At 38.6% G+C, this 25,515-nt stretch overlaps 2 protein-coding genes across 3 annotated transcripts; both read right to left on the bottom strand.

Annotated features, from left to right (window-relative positions):
• Positions 1–6,750: 6,750 nt before the first annotated feature.
• On the bottom strand, positions 6,751–10,680 carry foxr1 (forkhead box R1). 2 transcript variants are annotated; one of them, XM_079663099.1, is made up of 7 exons: positions 10,421–10,680; positions 10,147–10,239; positions 9,281–9,513; positions 8,898–8,966; positions 8,401–8,523; positions 7,281–7,513; positions 6,751–6,976 (listed from the first exon to the last, which is right to left on the bottom strand). In XM_079663099.1, exons 1-7 carry the CDS (start codon positions 10,539–10,541, stop codon positions 6,766–6,768), a joined length of 1,083 nt encoding a protein of 360 aa, XP_079519225.1. In that variant the 5' UTR covers positions 10,542–10,680; the 3' UTR covers positions 6,751–6,765. The 2 variants fall into 2 exon arrangements, with proteins under 2 accessions (XP_079519225.1, XP_079519226.1); XM_079663100.1 differs by having other exon boundaries at positions 6,898–6,976; positions 8,401–8,528; positions 10,421–10,658.
• A 912-nt stretch (positions 10,681–11,592) lies between these two features.
• On the bottom strand, positions 11,593–23,941 carry atp6v0d1 (ATPase H+ transporting V0 subunit d1). The gene is made up of 8 exons (XM_079663101.1): positions 23,726–23,941; positions 22,571–22,742; positions 19,779–19,957; positions 19,551–19,630; positions 19,208–19,285; positions 18,778–18,954; positions 16,569–16,646; positions 11,593–12,865 (listed from the first exon to the last, which is right to left on the bottom strand). Exons 1-8 carry the CDS (start codon positions 23,850–23,852, stop codon positions 12,704–12,706), a joined length of 1,053 nt encoding a protein of 350 aa, XP_079519227.1. The 5' UTR covers positions 23,853–23,941; the 3' UTR covers positions 11,593–12,703.
• Between the last annotated feature and the right edge of the window lie 1,574 nt (positions 23,942–25,515).

Genomic DNA, 25,515 nt, shown 5'->3' with positions numbered 1-25,515 from the left:
TGCATGTTAATTAACAACTAGTTGATGGTTAATTTGTGTAACTTAATATAAAAATGTTTTCCAAATTTGAAACAACTAGATAAAAATAAACTAAAAGTTAAAATCTTGTTTTCTATGCCCCAAGAGCAATAAAAACACTTGGTAAAAAAAATCCTGACTGCGGTTTTCATAATTCATGCATGAAAGCATATGGATATTTTTATTATAAAAGAAGGATAAACCTACAAATAAATAAAAAGTTGCAAAATTAGATGTTCAACTTGTCTTTGCCGCCATTGCTAACAACGATTGTGATCCAATAGTATATATATTGGAAACAAGATATTTCATTTTTGTCATTAATTCAAGTGTAGGAAATAAATGCAAGTCGGAAAAACGGGAAAAGAGTTTGATGGTAGGTGCCCTACATCACTCTGTTACCAATTACTGTGCAAATAAGTGCTCAGTGACAAAAGTCAGAACAAGCCTAGGGTTAAGTTTCAAGGGCTGAAACGCCATGCCAAGATTGCCTTGATTAAAAGCCAAGGTTTGCTAGTTAGTTAACTGGGAATCAACACCATCATATGCAGGTTGTGCCTCAAACTGGCAGCCAACGTGATTTGAAATGAACATAATAAAAGGTGGTAGGAGTAGTGCGCCATCTAGTGGCTCCATGTTATAAAATCCAACTTTAATTCACAGACTACACTGATACACTGATACAGAAATCTCCATTTTAATCTAACCTAAACTGTTCTTACTTGCCTTCAATTAGGACTCACAACTCCACTATCACACTACAGTAACAACAGATTAAAACGTTTACCTAGAATGGATTCTAGTGGCTGCTTGAGTAAAATGATAGAGAACATACTCTTTGGCATAATGCTATGCTTGGCAGGTGAAAATATTGTAGTCTTTAAAACCTCTTAAACCCCACGGACCCGCCGAAGGGGCCAAAATCACAACATCTGCAAGCAAAACTGTCTGAAGACTTCTTAAGATGTAATAAACTATGAATGTTTTATGTCTATTTAACGGGAGGAAACTCAGCTAACTGATCTTCTTTTTTTTTCTTTTTTTTTAAACCCACAATGCTAACTGAAAGCCTCTGAATTAGCAACGAGCGAAAAATGCTAACAGATTACTGCACAGAAAATCCCTCTTCAAACCCTTATTATTTATCTTTTCTGCACATCCAACCCATCGATTTGCATCGTGAGATGACACAGAATCGTTTGGTACATACATTATCAATCTATGATAAGAACTTGCGACTTTATAAACAAATACAGACATCAAAACATGTGGCGCTAGGTAGCTAAAAATGCTAACATGGCCTACCTTGGTCGTTGTCTGGTCAAATCTGGTCTTCAATGGCATTAAGACGATAACAACGCTGCTGAAGTTAATCCATAGGTTAATCTAATGTGTCTGTGTCCCTTTGAAATGATTTCTGATGATCCATAAGCAATAAACCCTGCTTTTCCGTTTCCAGATGTCAGAGCGAGAGATAGCTTCACTATCATGCAAAACTACATGCGCAAAGCCCCCACGTTTTTGTGTTAAGGTTGGTGTCTATGTGAAAACTCCCCTTCGATTCCATTGGCTCTAGCGGTTATAAAGTGATTTCATTCGTCAAAATCGACCAAGGGGGGCCAGAGATATGGAAAATCCACCCAAATGACCCCAGAAGTGTTTTTTGTGTGCTAAATCTCTCTAAAAAGGTCAAATTTCACTTGTTTTGCATCAATCTTGATACAGGGTACTTATTATATGTTGTACTTTGGATTCCTAAAGCTTTTAGTCTACTAACTCATCATCCAAGTGTAATTTTCACAATAATTAAAAAATATTTTTTGGACGGACGCTATAATTTACAGTTTTTTACTATGTTCAATCTGAATTTTCTTTAAAATAAAAACATCTATATTGATTCTGACTTTTCTACATCCAACTCACAGGTTTATCATCACTTTGAGAAAAAATACTATTAATTTTCCCCTTTTAGAAGTGTAGTTATGGTCATTTGTTCTAGAAATGTCATTTTCGAGCCTGGGACCTGAAAAACAGGCTTGGGGTCTAACAGGTTAAAATAGTGCAAGAACATATTGACATTACCCTTTATGACTGTAATAGACTGTAGCACAGCATGCGCCATTGTCTGGCTCGTATCGTGCCCAGGGAAGATCGAAGTAAGTGTTTTCTTCGTTAGACCATGCCCAATAGTCGCTTGTGTTTTTGTAAAGGCCGATCCAGGCATGATAATAGTTTATGTACATAAGGTTTTCCTCCGACTGCTTATAGATGGTGGCCAAGTCAGTGTGGTAAATTGTGCTTGAATTGGATAAAAGAAAAAATATTATTATAATTGCATTGCATCTGTCTGAAAAACCAATGCAATATCATTTTCGAATCACTAAGCACCAAATGCAGCCGAGTCTAATGGAAAGTCATTAGTTTAGCACATATTTGGTTTATATTAAAGTGTTATATTTATGAGAAGATTACCTTTATCTTTTTTACCAAATGTATTGGAAATCCATCCAGAATTATTTAGATTATACTATAAGAAACTTCTGAGGATGTCTATAGTTACAAGTACTCCTCTTTGAGGACCATGTATTTCTTGACCAAAGTGCTGGTTAGTCCTGAGCATCTTGAGTACATACCACTGGATGGAATTCTGTACAATTATTCATGGTTCCAAGAGAATTTTTATTCACAAAGCTATTGGAAGTTATAATTGGGATTATATAGTAAGTAAAACTTGAACGTGTCACTAGAAATTGCCTATAGCATTTACACATGGGATCATTCAAGGAAGCACCATTGATCCCAGAGCCGGCCCGACCCATTAAGCGACCCCTCAGGGCCCAAAACTATATTGAGTCAATAATATAATAAATTAACGGTGCTGAACCTCATCATGACACTAGAGAGGATGGTAGGATTGTAATTTCCCGTGTTCAGTGAATGCAACAGAGGCAATGCACCAGACCAACCTGAGTTGAATGGAAATAAACATCTATTTTATTGGCTGACAGGTACCTATCCTGTGAGCTGTGACAATGTTTAAAATAAACTGTCAGTCGGAGTCAGAGTTTTTGAAAATGGATATAAGAACATTTGGTCTTAAAAAATATGACAATTATCAAGTGGTGGCTCACACAACAACCCCAGAGTCACCACTTGAGCCAGGTAAACAAGGTATGTAAATGTCAGTAAACTTCCAAGTTATGCGAACATGTAAGCAAAGCATAAATTACAGCTACGTTGACGTTACTTTGAATCGCGGGGGTAAGCTAAACCGTTAGCAAGTAGCTATAGCTAGCCAGATATATTAAATAAATACTCTGTCATACAATCTAAATGTTATGTTTTTTAGCGTTACCTGGTGATTTCAAAGAAAGCTCTCTGGGAAATGTTGACTTACTGTTCGACATGAAGCTAGAAGCCAGCTTACAGTACACAGTTGATCCTGAGTCCTGTCAGTTAAAGTGTTTCATAGTTAGCTTAGATAAGCATCAACCTAGCACTGAAATACATGGATGTTATGTGACAGTATTTCTGAGAAAAAGTCAGCTGAAATGGTGGCATAGTTGCCACTGCTTTATGTGTCGACATCATGTTTGAACGTATTTTTAGTAGTAAATGTGGCTGTTTGGCCACTGACGTTGCCATAACAACACCTGAATTTAAATGTGCAACCTCTTTTTCCATGAAATTATAATTATTCTGAATGATATTCCATGAACATTATGAGATGGAAAGCCAGAGACTAAATGAAAAACAGTTATGAAATACTATATGACAAAACAAGAATACAGTGAAAAAGGGGAGTGATTTGTAAAATATCCATAAAGAAAAATCTGTTTACAGTTCTGTTTCATATGGGTGTTGAGAGATGTATCCATAGATCTCTTAATGTTGCTCTCAAAGTGCACCAGATTGATGCTTTTAACTTCAATATTTAAAAAAAATCTTCCCGGGGGAGCATGCCACCAGACCCCCCTAGAGGAGGTGAGGACCCCCTTAGAGGATGTTAGGTCCATGGTGTTTACATGCTTATTTATACGATATGTGTGCTTATGCTAACACAAGACAAAAGTTGGTTCCGTGTTGTGCGTAGTGAGAACGCGCTAGAGTGAGATGGGCCCCCAAACCAAAGCTCGCTCAGGGCCCCCATAAGTCTAGGGCCGGCCCTGATAAAAAGTAAACCCCCACCTCCTGCAGTGCTTTGAGCCTGTTCCCAGGGGACATGACTTTGGATGTAAAAGTAATATCTCTGCACCACTGATCCAGACACAGCACTGCTGAAGAGGAGGAGGGGGAGGAGGAGAAGGGAGCGGTCGCTGTTCATAATCGAATCATGCGGTGCCATTCATAGTTTTGCATTGAGTATAACAAATGTTGCACAGCGGAGGAATGTAGTAATGGATATCGTAATATTAGGAACATTTAAGCATATTTGTAAATGTTTTTCACTAAAAACAAATGGTTCATTTATTGTAACATACTAAATTAAGGTACCAAATAGACAAAAAACTACTTAAATCATTGCCAAATACCTTAACAAAGTTAAATAGTGAATAAACAGAATTTGTTCAACTGATCAAATCAAATCAAGTTTTATTTATATAGCACATTTATAAACGATTTTAGGTCGAGCCAAAGTGCTGTACATATAATAAAAATAGCCTACAGTAGAGACACTTTACAGCTAATACAATAGCACAGATTGTTCAGAAACGACACCCTCTATCCTTAGACCCTCACATCGTACAATGAAAAACCTCCGGAGAAAACACCACAGTTTAAAGGGGAACATGGGAGAAACCTCAGGGAGAGCAACAGAGGAGGGATCCCTCTCCCAGGACGGACAGACGTGCAATAGATGCCGTGTGTAAATCGAAGAGATAATACATTTTACAGCATAGGTAGTCCAAATGTTTGGAAATGCATACGTCTATAATAAGAAGATGAATCTACGAAGATGTCAACTAAGATCCTGTGGGAGCCTTCAGGGAAAGCAGCATGACGAGACCCAGGCAGGACCGCAGAGACAGGTTTAGCCACGACCCGAAGTCCACAACTTAATCCAGAACTCAGGATAGAGGATCCAGGACCACAGCAAGAAGATAGCACACAAATTATTGGGTTTGAAAACATTGTTTAAAAATTCACAGTGTAGGTAGGTTGGAAAAAGTGAACTCCGACTTTTACAACAACTGACTGAGTAAGTAGTTATCAAACCTCATTTTAATCATTGAAACAAGATTGGAAGTATTGTTCGAAGCATCTGTTGATCGAAAAAAATAATCTCAGAAGACCTACGATCATGTTTTGGTTGATTTTGGGGTAGTACTCTTGATAAGTTAAATTATTTATCTATCCATATTTAGACCCCTTTTCTAAAAAAGGAGCCAATGTAGGAGTGTGGCTGTGCTTCCTAGAAGTGGGCGCCCAGCAAATATGAGGCAAAAGTCAAAATCTGCCTTTTAGTGGACCAGTCAGAGTTCAGACCTTATCCCGATAGAGATGCAGTGGAATGACCTCAAGAGAGCCGTTCACACCAGACGTCCTGACAATATGTCTGAACTGAAGCAGTTCTGTGGGGAAGCATGGTCCAACGTGTCTCCTGAACGTTGTGCAGGTCTGATCTAGAGCTGCCGAAGTGTTTGTTTGGGGTTATTACTGCAGAAGGAAGTTCAACCAGCTATTACATCCAAGGGTTCACTTACTTTTACCACCAGCACTTCTAATGTTTAATGGGTATGTTCAATAAAACCATGAAAGATTATAAATATGTGTGTGTTATTAGCTTAAGAACATTGTGTTTGTCTATACTTGTTACTTTGGTGAAGATCACTTTTAATGACCAATTCATGCATAAAACCAGGACACTCCAGAGGCTTCACATGCCGCTGTATATTCTGCTCAAGGGACACGAGGAAGCAGAGAAGTAAATCCACAGTCAAGTGAGTGACCTGATTTGAAGGCTTATCAGAATACATGCAGGGCTGTTAGAGCACAATGAGAGGATTTTATTTTACCACTCTAGGAAGTTACCACATCACAAAATTATTTCATTTATCATATGTCTTAGCTAGGTAAGGTTAGGCCAGTTAATGACTAACATGGTTAGGGCTATTTAAGTACATTTGTATTGAATGTTTTCAATAGTTTGTCTAATGGAGGTGGTAATGGGTTTATTTGTTAACTGTTGTACTGTGCCGTTATGCCTGATCAGAAAGGTTTGTTATTAGTTGTGCACTACATATTGGAATAGTTAAAATCATATATAATTATTTATCAAAAGTCCTGCGTCTCTCAAGATGTAAGGTTGCTGTATTAAACTATGCCAGCTGTCGGCTAGCTGAAAGGTAGCCATGTTGTCATTATAATCCTGATCCTGTCCTAACTCACAGAGTGAAGATTTACACTAAGTTTTGGAAACAAACAATAACTTAGCTTTGTTGAATACAGAGACGCCTTTTCAAGACGAGACTGAAATAATTCATATTTTCGACAGTGATTTATCATGCACATAAGATGTTGCTTGCGGACTCGCCGTTCTAAAAAAGGAGCACCAACCACCATTATCAGATTGTCTAAGGATGACATTTTTTTAGTTAATTGAAGGCAATAATGGGATTCATGCCTATATTTCAAAGAATGTTAAAGGTTGCAGAGCCCAAATATATTCAAGCTAGTAAAGCATTAAAACATAAGGAATGTTAATATTTTGTCCTCCTAACATTGAAATGTAGGATGTGCAACAGTTCACTTTCTTTGAGTTGTGCTCATATATTTACCTGACTGCAATTTGTGTAACATACTGTAAGTACATAAAAATGCTATCAACGCATGTAAAAGAAATACACAAAATGCATTCATAAATGTACACAGCATAACTGAAAAAAATACAGATACTTTCCGTATAGAAGGTTTTATTATGCATTGATTTACACTGCAAATAAACTCTGAATTACATCTGAAACAAAAAGAAAACAGCTGTTAGTATCTCACTTAAAAAAGTCTTAATATTTAAACATTATAATACCATCTTTGTGACACATTGAAACCCTAAAAAGCTACATTTTATCAACTTTGCTACACCACCGAACAAGGTATTCTGTAGCAAATTGTTTGACCAAATGAATAATAAGCAACATCTTATCACTTAGTAGTTCTCTGCATTAATTTACTACTGCAGTGAGAGCTGAAATTACTGGCTGTTGTAGGGAATCTGAAGTGTTGGTTGTCGTTAAATTAGAATAAAGTGTCATCACAAATACCTGGGCGGGACATGCTCTTCTCCAGCTGCTTCAAGGATTCTCCCGTCAACGTGCGAATCTCGTCCTTCAGCCGACGGTGGCCGTCCAGAGTCAGGTGCCAGAAACACGACTTCCTCTTGCCATCTCGGCACAGCTGGTTGCAGGTTTTGCGGAAGCTGTTGTTGAAGCACAGGTTGTGTCTGATGGTGTTCTTCCAGCCATCTGGGGCTGTCTGAAAGAATGGGAAGTGCTCTCTGGGGAAATAGGGGGGATATGAGGAACACTCCAATGTAACTTGAGTATTGCACATAACACAAAGGCACTTGAAAAAGAGAGGAGACAGACATTTCAGAAGAGTTTGCCTTTAATCTACTTAAAGAGGTTCTCATGCTTTTTGGAGTTTCCCTTTCCTGTAGTGTGTTCATGCTGTAGGTTTGGGTGCATGTAAATGGTCTGTAAAGGCAAAAAACCAAAAAGTTCACTCCAGAGGGAGTTTCTCTCCCACACTCTTTCGTTTTTTTTCATATGGAATGCAGTTGGAGGTCAACCAATCACAGAGCTTGAGAACTAATAGCGGGGTTTGTCAAACAGAGCACAAGGTGTAGTCCTAAACGATAGCTGGGGATTCTGGGTAGTTTAGTGTCTTCTGCCATCCTTTACGCCGAAAAAATATTTGTTTCTCCGAATAGAAGGGGAAAAATACAAAAGCATTGCACACAATTTAAACCAATCAATGTTGTGTAATTAACAAGGATAATCTGGTGTTTTTTAGTCGATGAGTAGTGCAGATATCACTGTAAAATCAATCGACTTACTTACTTCCGGGTGTTAAATTCTCCGTTATCCAATGGGAATGGAAGCTCACATTGCCTTTAAGGGCAGCCGACACAAACGAATTGCGTGTTTCCATGAGCGTCAAATCCCGCCGCAGATCGGAATACATTGCAATCAGTTGAAAGTTATTTGCGTCCCTTTATGAAGCTGAAGGAGCCTAGGAGCGTCACAACTGCACGCCACGGGACCCTGACCAAACGTAGCTCCTGGACGATCATGGAGTGAGAGTGTGTTGTATAATGGGACTAGACTACAAATCTTTATATGAACTTAGTGTGTGTGTTTTACCAAACTATCAAGTTCTGACCTGGTGAAGTTGTAAATCTGCTGGACTTTGAGGCTCCCAGTATGGCTGCTCTTGAGCGCCAATGCGATGAGGATGCAGTAGTTCACAGGTGGACGAGGCCAGCATCCTGGCTTCAGGCTCCTGCTGTCCTGGAGGCAAGTAGAACACTAATTTAAAGCCCATGAATCCTTCTGACGGTGCACATGAATGACACATTTCAGAAACCGGGGAAACAAACTTGTGCAACGCCAACCTTACAGATCTTAAGGAAAATATGTATTCCTCAAGGATATTTTAAGCCCTTCAAATGTCAACCTTTTTCAAACAGTGTCCAGACAATTTCAAGCTATGGAAAAGTGAACAGGTGTAAAAAATCACATATATGAAATGTGTAAAACCAATCAATCATATTAAGATGATTAATGAGAAAATAGATTTTAAGGGGGTTTAATAATTAATAAAAAAAAGGGAGGAGTTCCTAGAGGAATATGGATAATGTCCAAGTCCAGTTTTCTCACCCTGGTCTTCGGGGTTCTTCCCTTGCGTCTGTTCTTGGCTGGTGCACAGGAGACATCTTCATTCTTGATCTAGTGGTCAAAAGATGGTGTTATGATTCAACACACATTCAAATTATCGGAATGAATGCTTTATTAGTATTTGTGGTATGCTCGAGGATAATAAAAAAAATCAGCGCAGGGATTTGACCATTTACACCTTATATTAATTAATATGTGATCTTTATTTGGAGCTTTTACAACAAATAAATTAATTCACCTTGCAAAACAAGTTTAAAATGTAAGATTGGTTGCACAATATTAACTGTGACTGTTGGGAGCAAACTAACTATGCCTCCATACATGTGATGGGATTTGATTTGTGATGTCTGTACTGAATACTATACCATGTAGTCAGTGGAGTGCAGCATCTCATGCTTGAGAGGAGCTCCATGGGGGGCACACGTGTGGAGCTCTGTGCCGAGTTGACGTTGAGTCCCTGCTGGGTTCCGTGGTGGTTTTTGGATTTCATCAGCGGGTTCACAGGGAGCCTGCAGATCTGCTGAATTTTCTCCGTACTGGATAGGGCTGGCAATATTGGGATTCACCAGCAGCCACAGGTTTGGCTTCACAAAGGTGTCTGAAGGATAGAAAAATCAAATGCACAGTTTAAAAATACAGTGAAAGTATTTGCGTTTTTTTAAAAAGAAAAAGTAACATCCATTTTCAATTGGTCCAACTGGTACTATTTTCATCAGGAAAACAGAGGAAAATAAGTTAAAAAGTATGAGAAAGGGAGTAGAAACACTGCATGTGAAATCAGCATGTTTCAGAATATCAGGGGGTAATGATTTGTCAGGGAGGAAATCTGTTTAACAAATGTCTTATTGAGACGTTTTTGGGAAATATATATATATATATACACAAACCTACTCTCTTTCCTTTGACAAGTAGTTCATTAACACAGTCTTCACAGACGGACGTTAATTTTCTTAGTTAAGGCTTAACAAAAAAGCATACTTCCCACAAAAAACGTCTCCTCTAACCCACTGGTACAGTAGCCTACTAACAACGCATTACAGTGAGAAACCCTGACCCATTACCAAAGGATAATTTTAATACCATAGAATATCAGTCAAATGTGCTAAAAAGGAATACAAAAGTAAAAAGCTTTTAAAGTAAATCCTGCATAAAGCAGATAGTCAGCTGTTTAATCGGCAGATGAATCTATAGACATTGTAAAAGAAACTACAATGTTTTTCTCTGAGCTTACCTGATGTTTTATCGTACCAAATGAATTCGTCTTTTCTTCTCGAGGCTCTTGAAGAAGGCCTCTGGACCACATGTTGATCATTCAGTTTGTCATCTGTCATCAGTGATAGATTAACAAATTGACACACACAAATATGCTTACTGACAATCTGCACATCTTGCACACCATCTCATAATCAGTTTTAACTATGAACAATCCTCCTCAGCGGTTTACTGTGCTGTTTGGATTCATTTGCAACATTTCCACCCACAGTGAAGCTAAGGAAATCAGTCACCGTGGTATAACTGATCCGTGGTTGTGGCCAGTTTCAGCTCCTTGTCCATGTCCCAGTCCGTCAGGCCAACAGAGCAGTGCAGGTCGAAGAGTCGGGCTTTGGTTTTAAGCTGTAAGGTCATGGTTTGATGCCTTTCATGGGCTTCTGCGGTCAGTTCAGAATCTCTCTGATAAGAGTCCCCACTTTACTGACAGGCTGCTGATACAACAGCTGGAGCTCAGCAGCCTGATTGGACCCAATCAGACTTGAAGAGTTCGGCCTGTGCTGAAGCTTATTCTATCATCAGGGAGATATCTGAGGCTAAAGCTATTTGCAATTAATAAATATGAACAAGTTTCATAGGTTACATATAATAAACAGTATAAGATTGTAAAGAGGATTCTGAAACTAAATTGACTCTGATTAATAAATAGATCCTTGTTGTGGATAATGTTCCAGATTGATTTCAGGTGATGCCACCTCCAAGACAACTAAACCAACTTCCTCTATTGAGGAAGACTGATAGAGGCTGTTGAAAACACGGGAACAGCTGGAAAGTAAGGTCCATTTGTAAATATTGATTTACTCAAAAAACATAAAACAAGTTAAATTGTTGTGACATTAAAGTTCAGGGAGAGCACTCTGACACTTTATTGCAAAGAAACTGCTACGGAAGAGCTCTATGATAAAAACTGAAGCAGCTCTGACTAGCTTTCATTTAGGATTTTACTCAGGTTCTGTTTTCTTGTGTGATTGGGAACCTTCAAATCTAGGGTTATATGGTTTTGTATTTTTGTTGGCCATGTGTGGTGGTGGTCTAGGGAACGTAGTTCAACTAGCAGATGTTGCCATGCCAACATGCTTAACTAAGATGATAAACAGTGAACCTGCTCAACATCTGCATCTCAGCATGTTCTATTAATCATAGAGCTGTTTACATCCCATCAAACACAGCATTCTGCTGGCTCTCATCTGCAGTAAAGAATACACATTACTTTTTTTTTGTATTACTTATTTTTAACAGTTACGATACCCAACTCTTAAAATTACACACGTCTTATATATTGTACGCAAATGTATGAATATAACCCTTTCCTACTTCTTCTGATGACATTGCTTTCTTTCCTACATCTGTATATATAGTGAAAATATTTACAACCCATGTGTATTTTATTCATTTCTTGGGGCATTAGTGCAGTTTCGTCTATTTATTTTGTTATCACATTTACAGTACACATTCACAAGTAAGAAACAGAAACAGATCAATTTTTACAGCATGAAAAAAACAAAATCATATATTCATATTTAAATATCTATATATCTTTGTATAGCTTTAACATTAAGTCTTTCATATACTCTCAAGATTTGCCTCACTCCAGTTCATTTACAGAGAAACTCAAACAGGAAAAGGGACGGCGAGGACTGGAAGCTCCTGTTCGGCTGCTGTATTTTTTATATCTAACAACAATCTAGTTAAGACAGCTAATTAGGAAGGGGGCGGGGGGCTCACACACTTCACCTTTTTTGGGGAGGAAACCACAGTAATGATCAGACATGCTGACAAAACCTAGCACTAAAACAGAAATAAATACAGGTTGGACAGAACCTGGTGGACACTGACGCTATGAAAAGGAATGTTTTGATGACAGGTTAGAGTTCTGAACCCTTTCAAACCCTAACTTTGTCCTTTTACTGATTTCCTAAAGTCAATCCACAATAAAAAATTACACTGCACCTTTAAGTGCTTCATACTGTATGTCTGGATATTAACACGATCTCAAAAAGATGGTTGGTGTTTGTTGTGCTGGGAGTTCAAATAAAACCAAGGCGTTTCTGTCCTGTGGCTGGAGGTTTGTTTTGTGGACTTAGTAGATTGCAAATTCTTCTTCTCGTGTATTTTGCGAGCTGATGTGGAGAGTGTGCCGCTTAAAACAACACACTAGGCGCCAGAAAGTTAAGACAATCTTGGAAAATGTTTTGAGTTGCAAATGAGTTGCATCCTTTATCTACTGAGCTGATAATACCAACAACCCTTTCTGATGGGCCGAGCTGCTTCTGGTTATGTTTCAGCTCTATATTTAGGTTGATTATGCGTTTAACTTTGTGAGCCTTTGCTAGAACTCCCGCAACAACAGGAAATTCGGATGCCTGGAATCAATTAACACCTGCGAGTCAAGAATGCAGAACCTTTAACATCAGAGCGTCAGAATCCTTAACAACCAGGTGAGACTGCGAGACAATGTTCAAGACGTACGACTGGATGAAATGAAAGGAAGAAGGAAAAAGGGAGGAGGAAGAGAAGGCTCAAAAGATAGGAATGTAGTTGTCGATCTTGGTGCGGTGCCGCTGGGCGATGCACTCGGCGATCCACACGATGTTCCTGCACTCCTGCTCCTTCAGCTTGACGTAGGCGTAGAAGACGCTGAAGTGGAACTGGTTGAGAAAAGCCAGTTTGTTCAGCTTCACCTGAAGGGAGGAAGCGGAGGAGGAAAATGAGTGTAAAAGCACCACAGTGCTCACAATGACAATTATTGTTTTATTTTTGGCTTATTGCGAATATAAATCAATATCCAGCTGATGAAGGACAAAAATGCCAAAATAGTTTTGTATTTTTTTAGAAAACACAAGTTTTGCCCACATGACAACAAGTTGATAATCAGTTATAAAATGTCCCACTGTATATTTGTTGATCATCATTTGTAAAATAAATACCCAGAATGTTTGTTTTGCAATTTATTCATATTAATAAAAAGGTTTTGCCCATCAAATACAATTTTCAGAATATAATTATCTACATTTACTTCTACTTATTTTCTAATTAATAAAAAAAAGATCTGAGTCTGTCTTCACACGTACAAACTGTGTTTGTGGTTTTGTGCAGGGATACATCACTGGAAACAGACAATTACAACAACAAAATATATATATATACAGTGGGGCAAAAAAGTATTTAGTCAGCCACCAATTGTGCAAGTTCTCCCACTTAAAAAGATGAGAGAGGCCTGTAATTTTCATCCTAGGTATACCTCAACTATGAGAGACAAAATCAGAAAAAAATCCAGACGATCACATTGTCTGATTTTTAAAGAATTTATTTGCAAATTATGGTTGAAAATAAGTATTTGGTCACCTACAAACTAACAAGATTTCTGGCTCTCACAGACCTGTACAGGGTTCCTGCAGGTTTCGCCAACTCAAATTTAAGACTTTTTAAGACCATTTTAAGTAGAATTTAAGACCTATTTCACGGCAAGAAAGTATGAAGGAAAATTGCTATGAAAGAAGAAATACGTCCCATAATTACTTACAAAGTAAATGTATTCATGTTCAACATAAGAACAATGACTAAACATAACACCTTAACAGTACACAGAACTGTGTTAGCGTGTTAGACAAAAAAAAAAAAGTGTGTCTGTGTGTGCTTGAGTGTGTGTGCGTGTGTGTTAGGGCTGTGCAATTAATCGTATTTTAAATCGCAATTACGATTTTGGCCTGCACAATTACGAAAACATAATCGAAAAAAACGATTATTTTGCTTTGATAGGTTGTGACAGTGCACTACAACATATTTGATCTAATTAATTTTAGTCTAATTTATTTATCATATTTATATATGTTTAGTAGCTTGTGGAAGTGCGCTCCAAAATATTTGTTGATCTTATTTATTGGTATTTATTATTTTGATATTATTTATTTAAATGTATCATTTATTTAAGTAATTTTTGTATTGGTTTTTCAGTTGAATTATACGTTCAGGGTAATCAACAGTTAAAAAGATACCGTTCAAATTATTATTTGTTTTAAAGTTCAATAAATGGATGTTTTAAAAGTCAATGAATAATCGTATTTAATAATCGTGATATTAATTATTGACCAACATAATCGTTGGTCAATAAACCACTGGTTTCAACCAAGCACTAAATTAGATGTTTTCCAACCAAATACGGTTGAACTTACACTTCCCCATATTAATTTGAAAGGAGACTCGAAGATACATCAGTTTCTGACTGCCGCTAGATGAAGCTTGGTTGCTAGGTTACTAGCTGGGTGTTCTCCAATAAGGGGCTGGGGCAAACAAAGTTAGTGATTACTGGTTCCATGTTGATTTAATTTAATACAAATTGTTGGGGGGAACTGAAAGGCTATTACCGTACTGGCTACTTTGCAGCCCGGACATTTTCCCCAAAACACATTTAGACGCGATCGCAACACAGAAGTACCTTTCAAATCCGATCATTTTTAAGACCTTCTAAATCATATTTAAGACCTTTCTTATTTTATTTTTTTCATATTTAAGACCTTTTTAAGGCCTTAAATTCAGATTATCAAATTTAAGACTTTTTAAGACTTTTTAAGCCCGCGGGAACCCTGCTGTAACTTCTTCTTTAAGAGCCTCCTCTGTCCTCCACTTGTTAACTGTATTAATGGCACCTGTTTGAACTCGTTATCAGTATAAAAGACACCTGTCCACAACCTCAAACAGTCACACTCCAAACTCCACTATGGCCAAGACCAAAGAACTGTCAAAGGACACCAGAAACAAAATTGTAGACCTGCACCAGGCTGGGAAGACTGAATCTGCAATAGGTAAGCAGCTTGGTGTGAAGAAATCAACTGTGGGAGCAATTATTAGCAATTATTAGAAAATGACATATAAGACCACTGATAATCTCCCTCGATCTGGGGCTCCACGCAAGATCTCACCCCGTGGGGTCAAAATGATCACAAGAACGGTGAGCAAAAATCCCAGAACCACACGGGGGGACCTAGTCAATGACCTGCAGAGAGCTGGGACCAAAGTAACAAAGGCTACCATCAGTAACACACTACGCCGCCAGGGACTCAAATCCTGCAGTACCAGACGTGTCCCCCTGCTTAAGCCAGTACATGTCCAGGCCCGTCTGAAGTTTGCTAGAGAGCATTTAGATGTTCCAGAAGAGGATTGGGAGAATGTCATATGGTCAGATGAAACCAAAATAGAACTTTTTGGTAAAAACTCAACTTGACGTGTTTGGAGGAGAAATAATGCTGATTTGCATCCAAAGAACACCAAACCTACTGTGAAACATGGGGGTGGAAACATCATGCTTTGGGGCTGTTTTTCTGCAAAGGTACCAGGACGACTGATCCGTGTAAAGGAAAGAATGAATGGGGCCATGTATCGTGAGATTTTGAGTGACAACCTCCTTCCATCAGCAAGGGCATTGAAGATGAAATGTGGCTGGGTCTTTCAGCATGACAATGATCCCAAACACACCGCCCGGGCAACGAAGGAGTGGCTTCGTAAGAAGCATTTCAAGGTCCTGGAGTGGCCTAGCCAGTCTCCAGATCTCAACCCCATAGAAAATCTTTGGAGGGAGTTGAAAGTCTGTGTTGCCCAGCGACAGCCCCAAAACATCTAGAGGAGATCTGCATGGAGGAATGGGCCAAAATACCAGCAACAGTGTGTGAAAACCTTGTGAAGACTTACAGAAAACGTTTGACCTCTGTCATTGCCAACAAAGGGTATATAACAAAGTATTGAGATGAACTTTTGTTATTGACCAAATACTTATTTTCCACCATAATTTGCAAATAAATTCTTTAAAAATCAGACAATGTGATTTTCTGGATTTTTTTTTTCTCATTTTGTCTCTCATTGTTGAGGTATTCCTAGGATGAAAATTACAGGCCTCTCATCTTTTTAAGTGGGAGAACTTGCACAATTGGTGGCCGCCTAAATACTTTTTTGCCCCACTGTGTGTGTATGTGTATATATATATATATATATATATATATATATATATATATATGTATGTATATATATATATGTGTATGTATGTATGTATGTATGTATGTATGTATGTATGTATGTATGTATGTATATATATATATATATATATATATATATATACACACATATACACAGTGGGGCAAAAAACATAAAATGACAGAAGGTCAGCAGGTCAGAGAAAGCCAGCAGCAACCACAAAAGGTGGTCATATCCAAGCACAGCCACAAAGCTTCTCTTATCTAAATATCTGTGTAATGCATTTATGCTTTTTAACCACACACTTTTGAAATGTTCCCAGTGTACATTGAAGCCTTCTCTGATGTGGATGCTTTTGGAGAAGGTTTAAGTCACTTCTCCAGATGGGATTGAGTTTATGTCTGATAACGTGTGTCTCACCTCATGCTCAAAGAATCGGTCCTCCAGTGTTTTATCGCCTGGGTTGCTGCCGGCACCTTCGAACAGCAGCTTGTATTCCTGAGGACATGAGGGTCAGAGATATTAGCAGTGAAGTGAAATGTAATACCTTTTAAGACCCTTTCCATACATTTTAAGACCTCATCGTCACTTGGAGTTCTAACCGGTTACACTGGGGACACACTTTACCTCACATTTACTATATACATAGGGCTGCAACAAACGACTAATTTGATAATCGATTAGTCCATCGATTAATGAAACGATTAATCGACTATTATGCCTTGCACAATTTCTCAAGCGCTCTTATTTAGCCATCAACTTTTAGATTTAGCTTGAGGTTGTTTTAGGCATTTGGAAACTAACAAAGACAATAAAGATGAATACTTGATTCAAAAATACATATATTACTACATTAACTAAACACATTTTGAACAAAATTAACATTGCTTTTTATTTAAATGAAATACATAATATTTCACATCAAAAGAAACAACAGTGTTTTAACAAATCATATTAAATAATGTGATAACAGAACTGTAAACAGAATAGCTGAAACTTTAACAAAATAAATAACTCAGTTATGTCGGGACGGGTGGCGCAGTGGTCTGTGCGTTTGATCATCAGATCAAGGGGGTGTTGGGGAACTCTTCAGGCCGTTGTGTCCTTGGGCAAGACACTTCACCCAAATTTGCTCCTGTGGGTATTGTCCACAGTACATGTATAATATCAAGGTGTACTTGTAAAAGCGCCTCGATGACTTTGAGGTGTGAAGATGGGCGGTGTGGCGCAGTGCATTGATCAAGAGGGTGAAACCCGCCGGCCCTGCGTCTGTAAAGCCGTTGTGTCCTTGGGCAAGACACTTCACCTGAACTTGCTCCTGTGGGTATTGTCCACAGTAGATGACCATTACATGTATGTATGATCTGTATATGTAATGTGTATTTGTAAAGCGCTTTGAGTCATTGATAAAGCGCTATAATAAATATAAGGATTATTATTATTATTAGTTACCTCTAATCATTAACCCATGTTTGTATGATTGAGTTAACTCCATGTGTTGCTGCTAGCATACATAACACCTGACGTGGAAGTGTTACTCGTGGACGGGGCTACAGCGCTACTAGAAAGACAGTGGAACCCGGTGCATTCCTCCGTCTGAATGTGGGGCACTTTTGCTAAATGTTTAGACAAATTGCTCGTGTTAGCGCCCTTAAATGCTAAACTCTTATTGCACTTTTGGTAACGAGTACTGTCCACATCGAGACGGGTAAAGTTTAACCACACCTTGGAGCGCTTCTCTCCGCCATCTCCTCCGTGTGTGTGTGTGTTTCTGCATGTAGCAGCTGCGTGTGTGTAAACTGCCCCGCCCCCTCGCACACAGACGGGGATAGAAAGATCTCTCTTCTGGATTGGAAAGATCGAAAATACATCATATACGCATTTGTTTGTCTTTTTGCATATTAGAAACGAGTTGGCGACACTAAAACTGCGATATGTTTATGTAGCAATAATACATGACATATGTTTTAAATGTCTCCAGTACCGATAAAAAGACCAATAACGATGGAGCTTAACGGCGCGTAAAACACACGTGATGACGTCACCAACGAATCGACGACTGAATTAGTTGGCAAATAATTTGGTAATCGATTTTAATCGATTAAGTCGATTAGTTGTTGCACCCCTATATACACAGTATTGATTGTCCTTCCTCCTTATCTTCCAACCATTTGGACGCAGACTTGCATTTCCCCATAACGATGTTGTTTAACAACCGGCGTAAACGGACCTTCGCGCCCTATCGAGCAGTGAGCGTGCGATGTTCTGTTCAGATGACGTCACATCCAACGGGATGCCATAAATAAACTACACAGAATCACACAACACACCTACGCAATGATTACATTCAGGCAAACTGTAGAAAACAACCTCTTTGGACAATTTATATACTTATTGAAAACAAGCTACAAAATGTAATAACTTGGAAAACGCAGCTTAATACGTTTTAATAGCCTTAATTTTCGCTAAATTGATTTATCTTCTTTTAATACTTTTTAAGACCCCGCGGACACCCTGTAGAGGGAACAAATTGTCTGATTCAAAAAAGGGATGGACTGTTCCAAAAACAGACATTTTATATTTGATTGGTTTGTGGGGATCTCAGCAGGAAGCTGGCTTTTGGACTTACAGGATAGAAATCAGCGACGGCCTTGACCTGCTCGTAGTCATCTGCCCGGGCCAGCTGAGCAAGGCCTTCTGGGTAAAGCTTGCCGCAGTGGGGGAAGAGCTTGGCGCGGTCCTCCTTGGACAGCTCTGTGCCGAACGAGTTGATAGTGATGATGAAGGCCCTCCTGTCGGCCTCGAACTGCAGCAACAAGTAGAATTAAAGTGGAGCAACAACGAGTGACTGACTGAGCCTCTACTTTATTCCACAGCCAAAAACACTTAGCATTTTTATCTACACAGTAATTAGTAAGCCTAAACAAAGTTGGACATAATTACAACCTTTAAAAAGCACTTACGACGTAGCAGATGTTACAATTAGCCAGATGTGTCTGAGTGTGTGTAGGTGCATGTGTGTTTGTTTATTTATATAAATAAACAAGGCAGAGACTCACCTCCAGGATGGGACACATGGTGTCAGCCGTGGTTCCTCCGAGGTTGGAGCAGAACTTATAGAAAGCCTCCAGGTAAGCCTGAAAAAAGGGTTTAAAAGGTTATGTAACCAATAAATAAACAAAGCAAAAACCAGATCATGGCATTTGTTTAAAATATAAATATGAAAGAGAAAAAGATAAAGTGGAATTTAGCCTTTGCAGACCATTTACACGCACAAACACCTACGGTATATAACACACTACTGGAACGGGAAACCCCTAAAAAGCATGATAGGGACCCTTTAAAGCTCTTGCATTAAGTATGTTTATCATCAAGTATGATAATAAATATAATATGCTCCACCTTATAAAGAGTATTACGAATTATTTCAATGTTCATCTCATCCAAGTCCTGTTCAGATATGCAGTCCTGGAAGAAAGCAGCTGAAAAGCAAAGAAAAGTACATTAAAACCAACAGCAAGGAGATGTTTCCTTTAGCTTTGGCACCATCTGCTGTTCTGCTAAAACCATTACCATTCAGTTTTCACACTTTTCATATTTAAATGGCAGGTTATTTAGGGGGGTACAAACCGAGGGGCGTGTCCACCAGGATGGCGTTGTAGAGCTCGGCGGGGGTTTGGGCGATGTTGACCGCCTCCATCTGCTCGAAGCTGCCCAGGGGATGGCACTTGGGCACCAGCTCAGAGATGGCCCGCTGGTGGAGGGTGCCCGTGATCAGCAGGATGACGTTATCAATCATATAGCTGTACCTGAAGACACAAGGGGGGGGGGGGGGGTTGTCATGACAGAGAAGTCTTAAAAGTATGTTTCTACTCTATCAGTGTAACCTTCTGACTAATGCCCTAACTTGGGTTTTTCAAAATGATAGTATATACCAGGGGTCGGCAACAGGCGGACCGCGGTCCGGATCCGGACCCAGACCAATACGGATCCGGACCTATAATCAATACATTAATAGGGAATTTCAATTTTGACGGGGCGATTCTATTTTAAACGCCGCCGACAGGGGGCGAAAGAGACGAGTGAGCGATACAGGGAGAGAAAAACAGAAGAAGAGACGAGAGAGATACAGGAAGAGAAACACAGAAGAAGAGACGAGAGCGCGGCAGAGAGAAGTGGAGAGGAAAGTGAGTGAAGAGAATAATTAGCGATACAGGGAGAGAAGACGGAGAGGAGTGAGAACAGGCGTGTTAGCGGCAGACAGGGAGAGACAAATAATGACACATGGCGCTCTCCAAGAAGAGGAAAGTGGACAGTGAGAACAGAGCTTTTAACCCCGAGTGGACTCATTCATGTTCATCCTGCCCACTGGGAGCACAGAACCAGCGTGTCTCATTCAGAGACCGTGGCGCTCATTAAAAGTGCCAAAACGCCACTATGAGACAAAACACAACGTGTTTGACCAAACATTCCCTCTCAAGTCAGAACTGAGGTCACAAAAAATAAGCAGTCTCAGAGCCCAATATGATCAGTCCACCAGGATCAAAATTAAAATAAATATCGTTCCAGCGCAGGCTAACCGAGGCTAACCAATGAGCACCTGCATGCAGACCCTGCGTCATGGGCGGGCCCGCCCATCCAGGATTTGGGCCCGCAGTTTTAATCAGGGCTGAATACAACATTTTAATTGTTTTATTATTATGTTTATGGTTGTTATTTGGAGGGCTCTGTCCTAATATTTATTTTTGTTTTAAACTATGTTGAAATATTAGTCTAATATCATTTTTTTGTTTTGCTATTAAATTCTGAATGAAAGGCTGCACGCGAGACTGGTTTTTTGCTGGGTTGAGTCGTGTGGGTTTTTGAGTGAGATGCGGCACAGCAGCCTGTCAGTTTACTCTTGCTGTGTTAGTTTGGCTATTATCATTTATATTTATATAAATATAATATTTCGGGGTGGGCCCGCCCTGGTAAATCAAATGCGCGCCCAGAGACGTATGTTTGCCGCCGTGTCTGCCTGCATGTGTATGAGAACGGCCTTGACACCATTTCAGCCCAGATTTACAAACTCCTGGCAGGACAAGCTCAAGCTCAATTCTCGCACTGAATTAAAAAAAATTGAGTGAGGGACTGCAATATAAGAGGGAAAGAAAGATAAACTTTAAAATTGTTCAATTGTTATGATGTGTAAAGACTGATATTGTTCTATAATCGTCTGAAACAGTTAAGTCATGATGTGAAACGGTTAACAAAGAAACAAAGAAACTCAAGCTGCTGCTACACTTTATTTTATTTATCTAAAATTAAACACTTTTAAGATGCACACATTTTCAAAAGCCATTTTATTTATTTTCTCCATTTTATTTTTAAATGCAGCCAGAGAGGAACATTACACATATCCACAGTATGTACTGTATATCTGTATAGTTCAATGTTAATTGACAATAAATATTGTTGTTTTTTAATTGTATTTTCTTTATTTGATTGGCAGTCAGTTTTTGATTACATGCAGACGTTTATAATGCTGCAGGCTACTTCAATATATATCACACTAATTCATAAAGCAACTTAGACATTTTGAAGCTCCGGACCTTTGCATGGGGAGATTTTCTCTAACTGGACCTCGTTGAATTTTAGTTGAATACCCCTGGTATATACCCTTGAGCAGGTTTTAAGCTATTAAAACTATATTCTAAAACATTAAAAGGTAGGGTAGGTAATTCATGTCAGAAACCCTTTTTGTTATATTCCATGGAATGCTCTTAACATTCCAATAGGAATGAATAAATTAAATGCTTTGACAATAAATATATACAAATATTTCATCTGTGGAAGCCGTGGCGCTGTAAAAGCAAGTCCAATTATCTGCCTCGGTCCGGGGCAGATCATTGGATGGCACAAACTTATCTCGTGCCCTCATTGGTCTTGTGTGCGTTCGTGTGTGTTGGAGGAGGGACTCTGTAAGGAAGTCTGAAGGAAGGAGCAGATTTTTTTCGGTAGTGTACTTTCAAATTCTAGCGCACTCGAGCTGGTTTCTCCATTCTTACCTACCCTACTTTTAAGTGCTCGATTAAATCAACCTGCTGAGAAAGGGAATCTAAAGCATGATCAAATTAATAGCTGACAGTTAGCTAGATCTGTTTCTTAAATTCTTGCCAAAAAACTGATGAATAACATTAACCCTGACACTATTATTTTAGTGTGTGAAAAATGTGATTATGTTATCGAATGTGTTTGTTTTAATATTATAATTATCTTTGATTTTATACTGATGTGATGTTTGATGTTATTTGCTTTAGGTGCTCCCCTGCTTTTTTCAGTATTTCACAAGTGTTAAATTCACAAAAGAAAGATTTTACAGAAAAGGTTACAGTTCAGGAAGTTGGAAATGATTTCAACACAACAGCTTTTTTTTTGCTTACGTGATGAAGTCCATGAAGCTAGCCAGAGGCTCGTAAGACTGATTCCTCATGTGGCGAAACTCCACCACCATCTTCTCCTTCAGCTTGTCATCGATAACGGACACGGTGAGCGGAGACGCCTCGTTTGCCAGGAAGCTGCCATAGTCTGTGCTCTGCAGGTGGAGCTTCAGATCTGCAAGGGAGACACAAGCAGATTAGGACAATCAACTTTATCCTTATAGATTTTAGTAAGTGTGAAATAAACCTTAAATTAAGATGCAAGATGCGCAACGTAGCGTGAAATTATCATATTTATCTAAAACCTCAGCAGAACCATTCCACTATGCGTGCAAGTTTTAGCAAATTTTATACACATCATGTACACTTAACATTGCAATTGCAGTGTTGACATAGACTTGTACAACCCATCAGAGTTAAGATGATATCTTTGTATTTAGAATTATAATGTCATTGATACTGTAATATATGACATGTTAAATCATGTACTCAGATGCAGTATGATGTTTTTATGATACTATACCAATACATTTAACCTTATATTATGTTTTACTTTATTCTTTTGGTGCTGCAACACTTCCTTTCTATTTAACTATAACATTACAATCTCAGTCATATTGATGTTGACCAGAAAACGTTCACAAGCAGTGACTGTATGCGTTAATGACCATAATAAACTGCGGGAGTGTCAGAGTAATACAGCCATCTAATGATTATAAAATATGCCATCTGTTCGACACTGTAGTTATACGGTGTAGTATGTGACATCACGGGGTAAAAACATCTTCCTATTGCTATTTCACTTCCTCTTAATAAATCCGTGATTGAACAATATAAGAAAAAACACTTGGAAAAAACACTTGGCTGTATCAGCTTAGCTTGTGTTAGCATAGAGTTAGCTCCCTAGCTAGCTAGGATTTAGAGGATAGTAAGCTTTTAAAAAACACATTTCGACAACGGTTTTAACAAATATTTGCAAATTGTCGACGTGGTGCTTACTGACTGCTGCCAAGTAGAGAGTTGAATATTGCGTTTTAATGCAACACGATCGTTGATGTAAATCGAGCTAACTAGCTTCAAGACTGACAGCTAGCTTTAGCTAGAATGAGCCCCGTATGACTAGCTATTGCTCGTGTTACTAGCCATTGTTTAACTCACCTTCCAGGGTCTCACACTGAACGAGGTTCAAATAATCCCCCTGGGACAGTATTCCAGCTTTGAATCCTCTGACCAGCCCCTCCAGGTAGCCATTATCAACGTTAAAATAGAGCTCGGAGAAAGGCATCCTGTCTGACCGTCAGATCCGTCTCTGGAGAACCGTCAGTCGGCTTGTTAGCGTTAGCGTCAGCTGACTGCACCATGTGACCGTCACCTGACTTTCCAAATACTCGTGCATGTGTGTGTGCGCGCGTTTCTATGGAGCATTGCACAGTTTGCATTTAGCATTTCAACCACTCAGTTCCTATTGCCAAAACAACAGAGAAGTACTCAGATCTTGTACTTGAGTAAAATAAGAAGTACCAGAGCGTGGGACTACTCTGTAACAAGTAAAAGTCCTGCAATCAAAATGTTACTCAAGTAATAGTACAACAGTATTGGCATCAAAAGTACCAACAGTTTAAGTACTTATTATGCAGATTGGCCCATTTCAGATACATTTTGATTATAATTATTAATGCATTAAAGTGTTATCAAAGCTGATAAAGTGCAGTTTTAATAACGTTGTATACTGCAGAGTATCTTGTGAATTTACTCCAGGTGTAGCTAAAGTCTTATTTAAGTGTTGACTATGTATCACATCATTAATCCAAATCTGTAGAATAACTAAAGGTATTCAATAAATGTAGTGGAGTAAAAGTAGCCTACACAATTAACCTCTAAATAGTAGTGGAGTGGAAGTACAAAGTAGCAAAACATGTAAATACTCAAGTAAAGTTCAAGTACCTCAAAATAGTACTTAAGTACAGTACTTGAGTAAATCTATTTAGTTAATTTACACCACTGCAAAATACAAAGCAGAGTTAAAAGTTATTGCTTGACATTTAAATTGAAACAAGAATAAATAAATGTCAGGACTGCAATTAAATGAAAATAGGCAACTAGAAAAATAGTAAAAAGCTAAAATAAACCAATGTCATATACAAAATGGAATAGTATTAAAAAGATGAGTCAAGTTGGTTGTAAAAGGATGTGTGCACGTAAAAAAAATACCGTTTTCAAAAGATTCTGATATGAGCTTTGCAAAGGCAAGTTTATTTATATTGCACCTTTCAGCACAAGGCAACCCAATGTGCTTTACAAAATAAAATAAAAGACATTTAAGAATAAATATGGTAGAAACACATTATAAAATGGCATTTAAAAACAGGCATTTAAAAAGCAAAGATAATAAAAGAAACACAACAGGTATAAAATGCATGAATAAAAGCCATACTGCAGTGTGAATATGAACAACTCACTCAAATGCAGCGACAAAAATATACGTTTTTAGTCTGGATTTCAAAGTGTTAACAGTTGCAGCGGACCTGCAGGATTCAGGGAGTTTGTTCCAGATGGTCGGGCCATACAAACTAAACGCTGCTTGTCCATGTTTAGTTCTGACTCTTGTAACAGAGAGCAGACCCGTCCCAGAAGACCTGAGACTCCTGGAAGGTTCATACTTCTGCAGGAGATCGTTAATATAATTTGGTCCTAAACCATTCAGTGCTTTAAAAACCAGAAATAGTACTTTAAAATCAATTATTTGGTAGACTGGAAGCCAGTGTAAAGACTTCAAAACTGGACTATTATAGATCCTTAGGCAGGGAGCTCCAGGTGAGCTAAGGGGTCCTAGCAGTACGGGGCCAGTTTACCTTTGGTTTTAAGTCAGGACAGGAACAATTTGAATTTTAAAACATTTTATAAAACAATATATACAAATCATTATACTAATTTAATCATATACATAT

This window comes from Notothenia rossii (genome assembly GCF_949606895.1).
Source record: "Notothenia rossii genome assembly, chromosome: 2".
Classification (NCBI taxonomy): Eukaryota; Metazoa; Chordata; class Actinopteri; order Perciformes; family Nototheniidae; genus Notothenia; species Notothenia rossii.
This window is presented reverse-complemented; position numbering and strand designations above follow the sequence as displayed.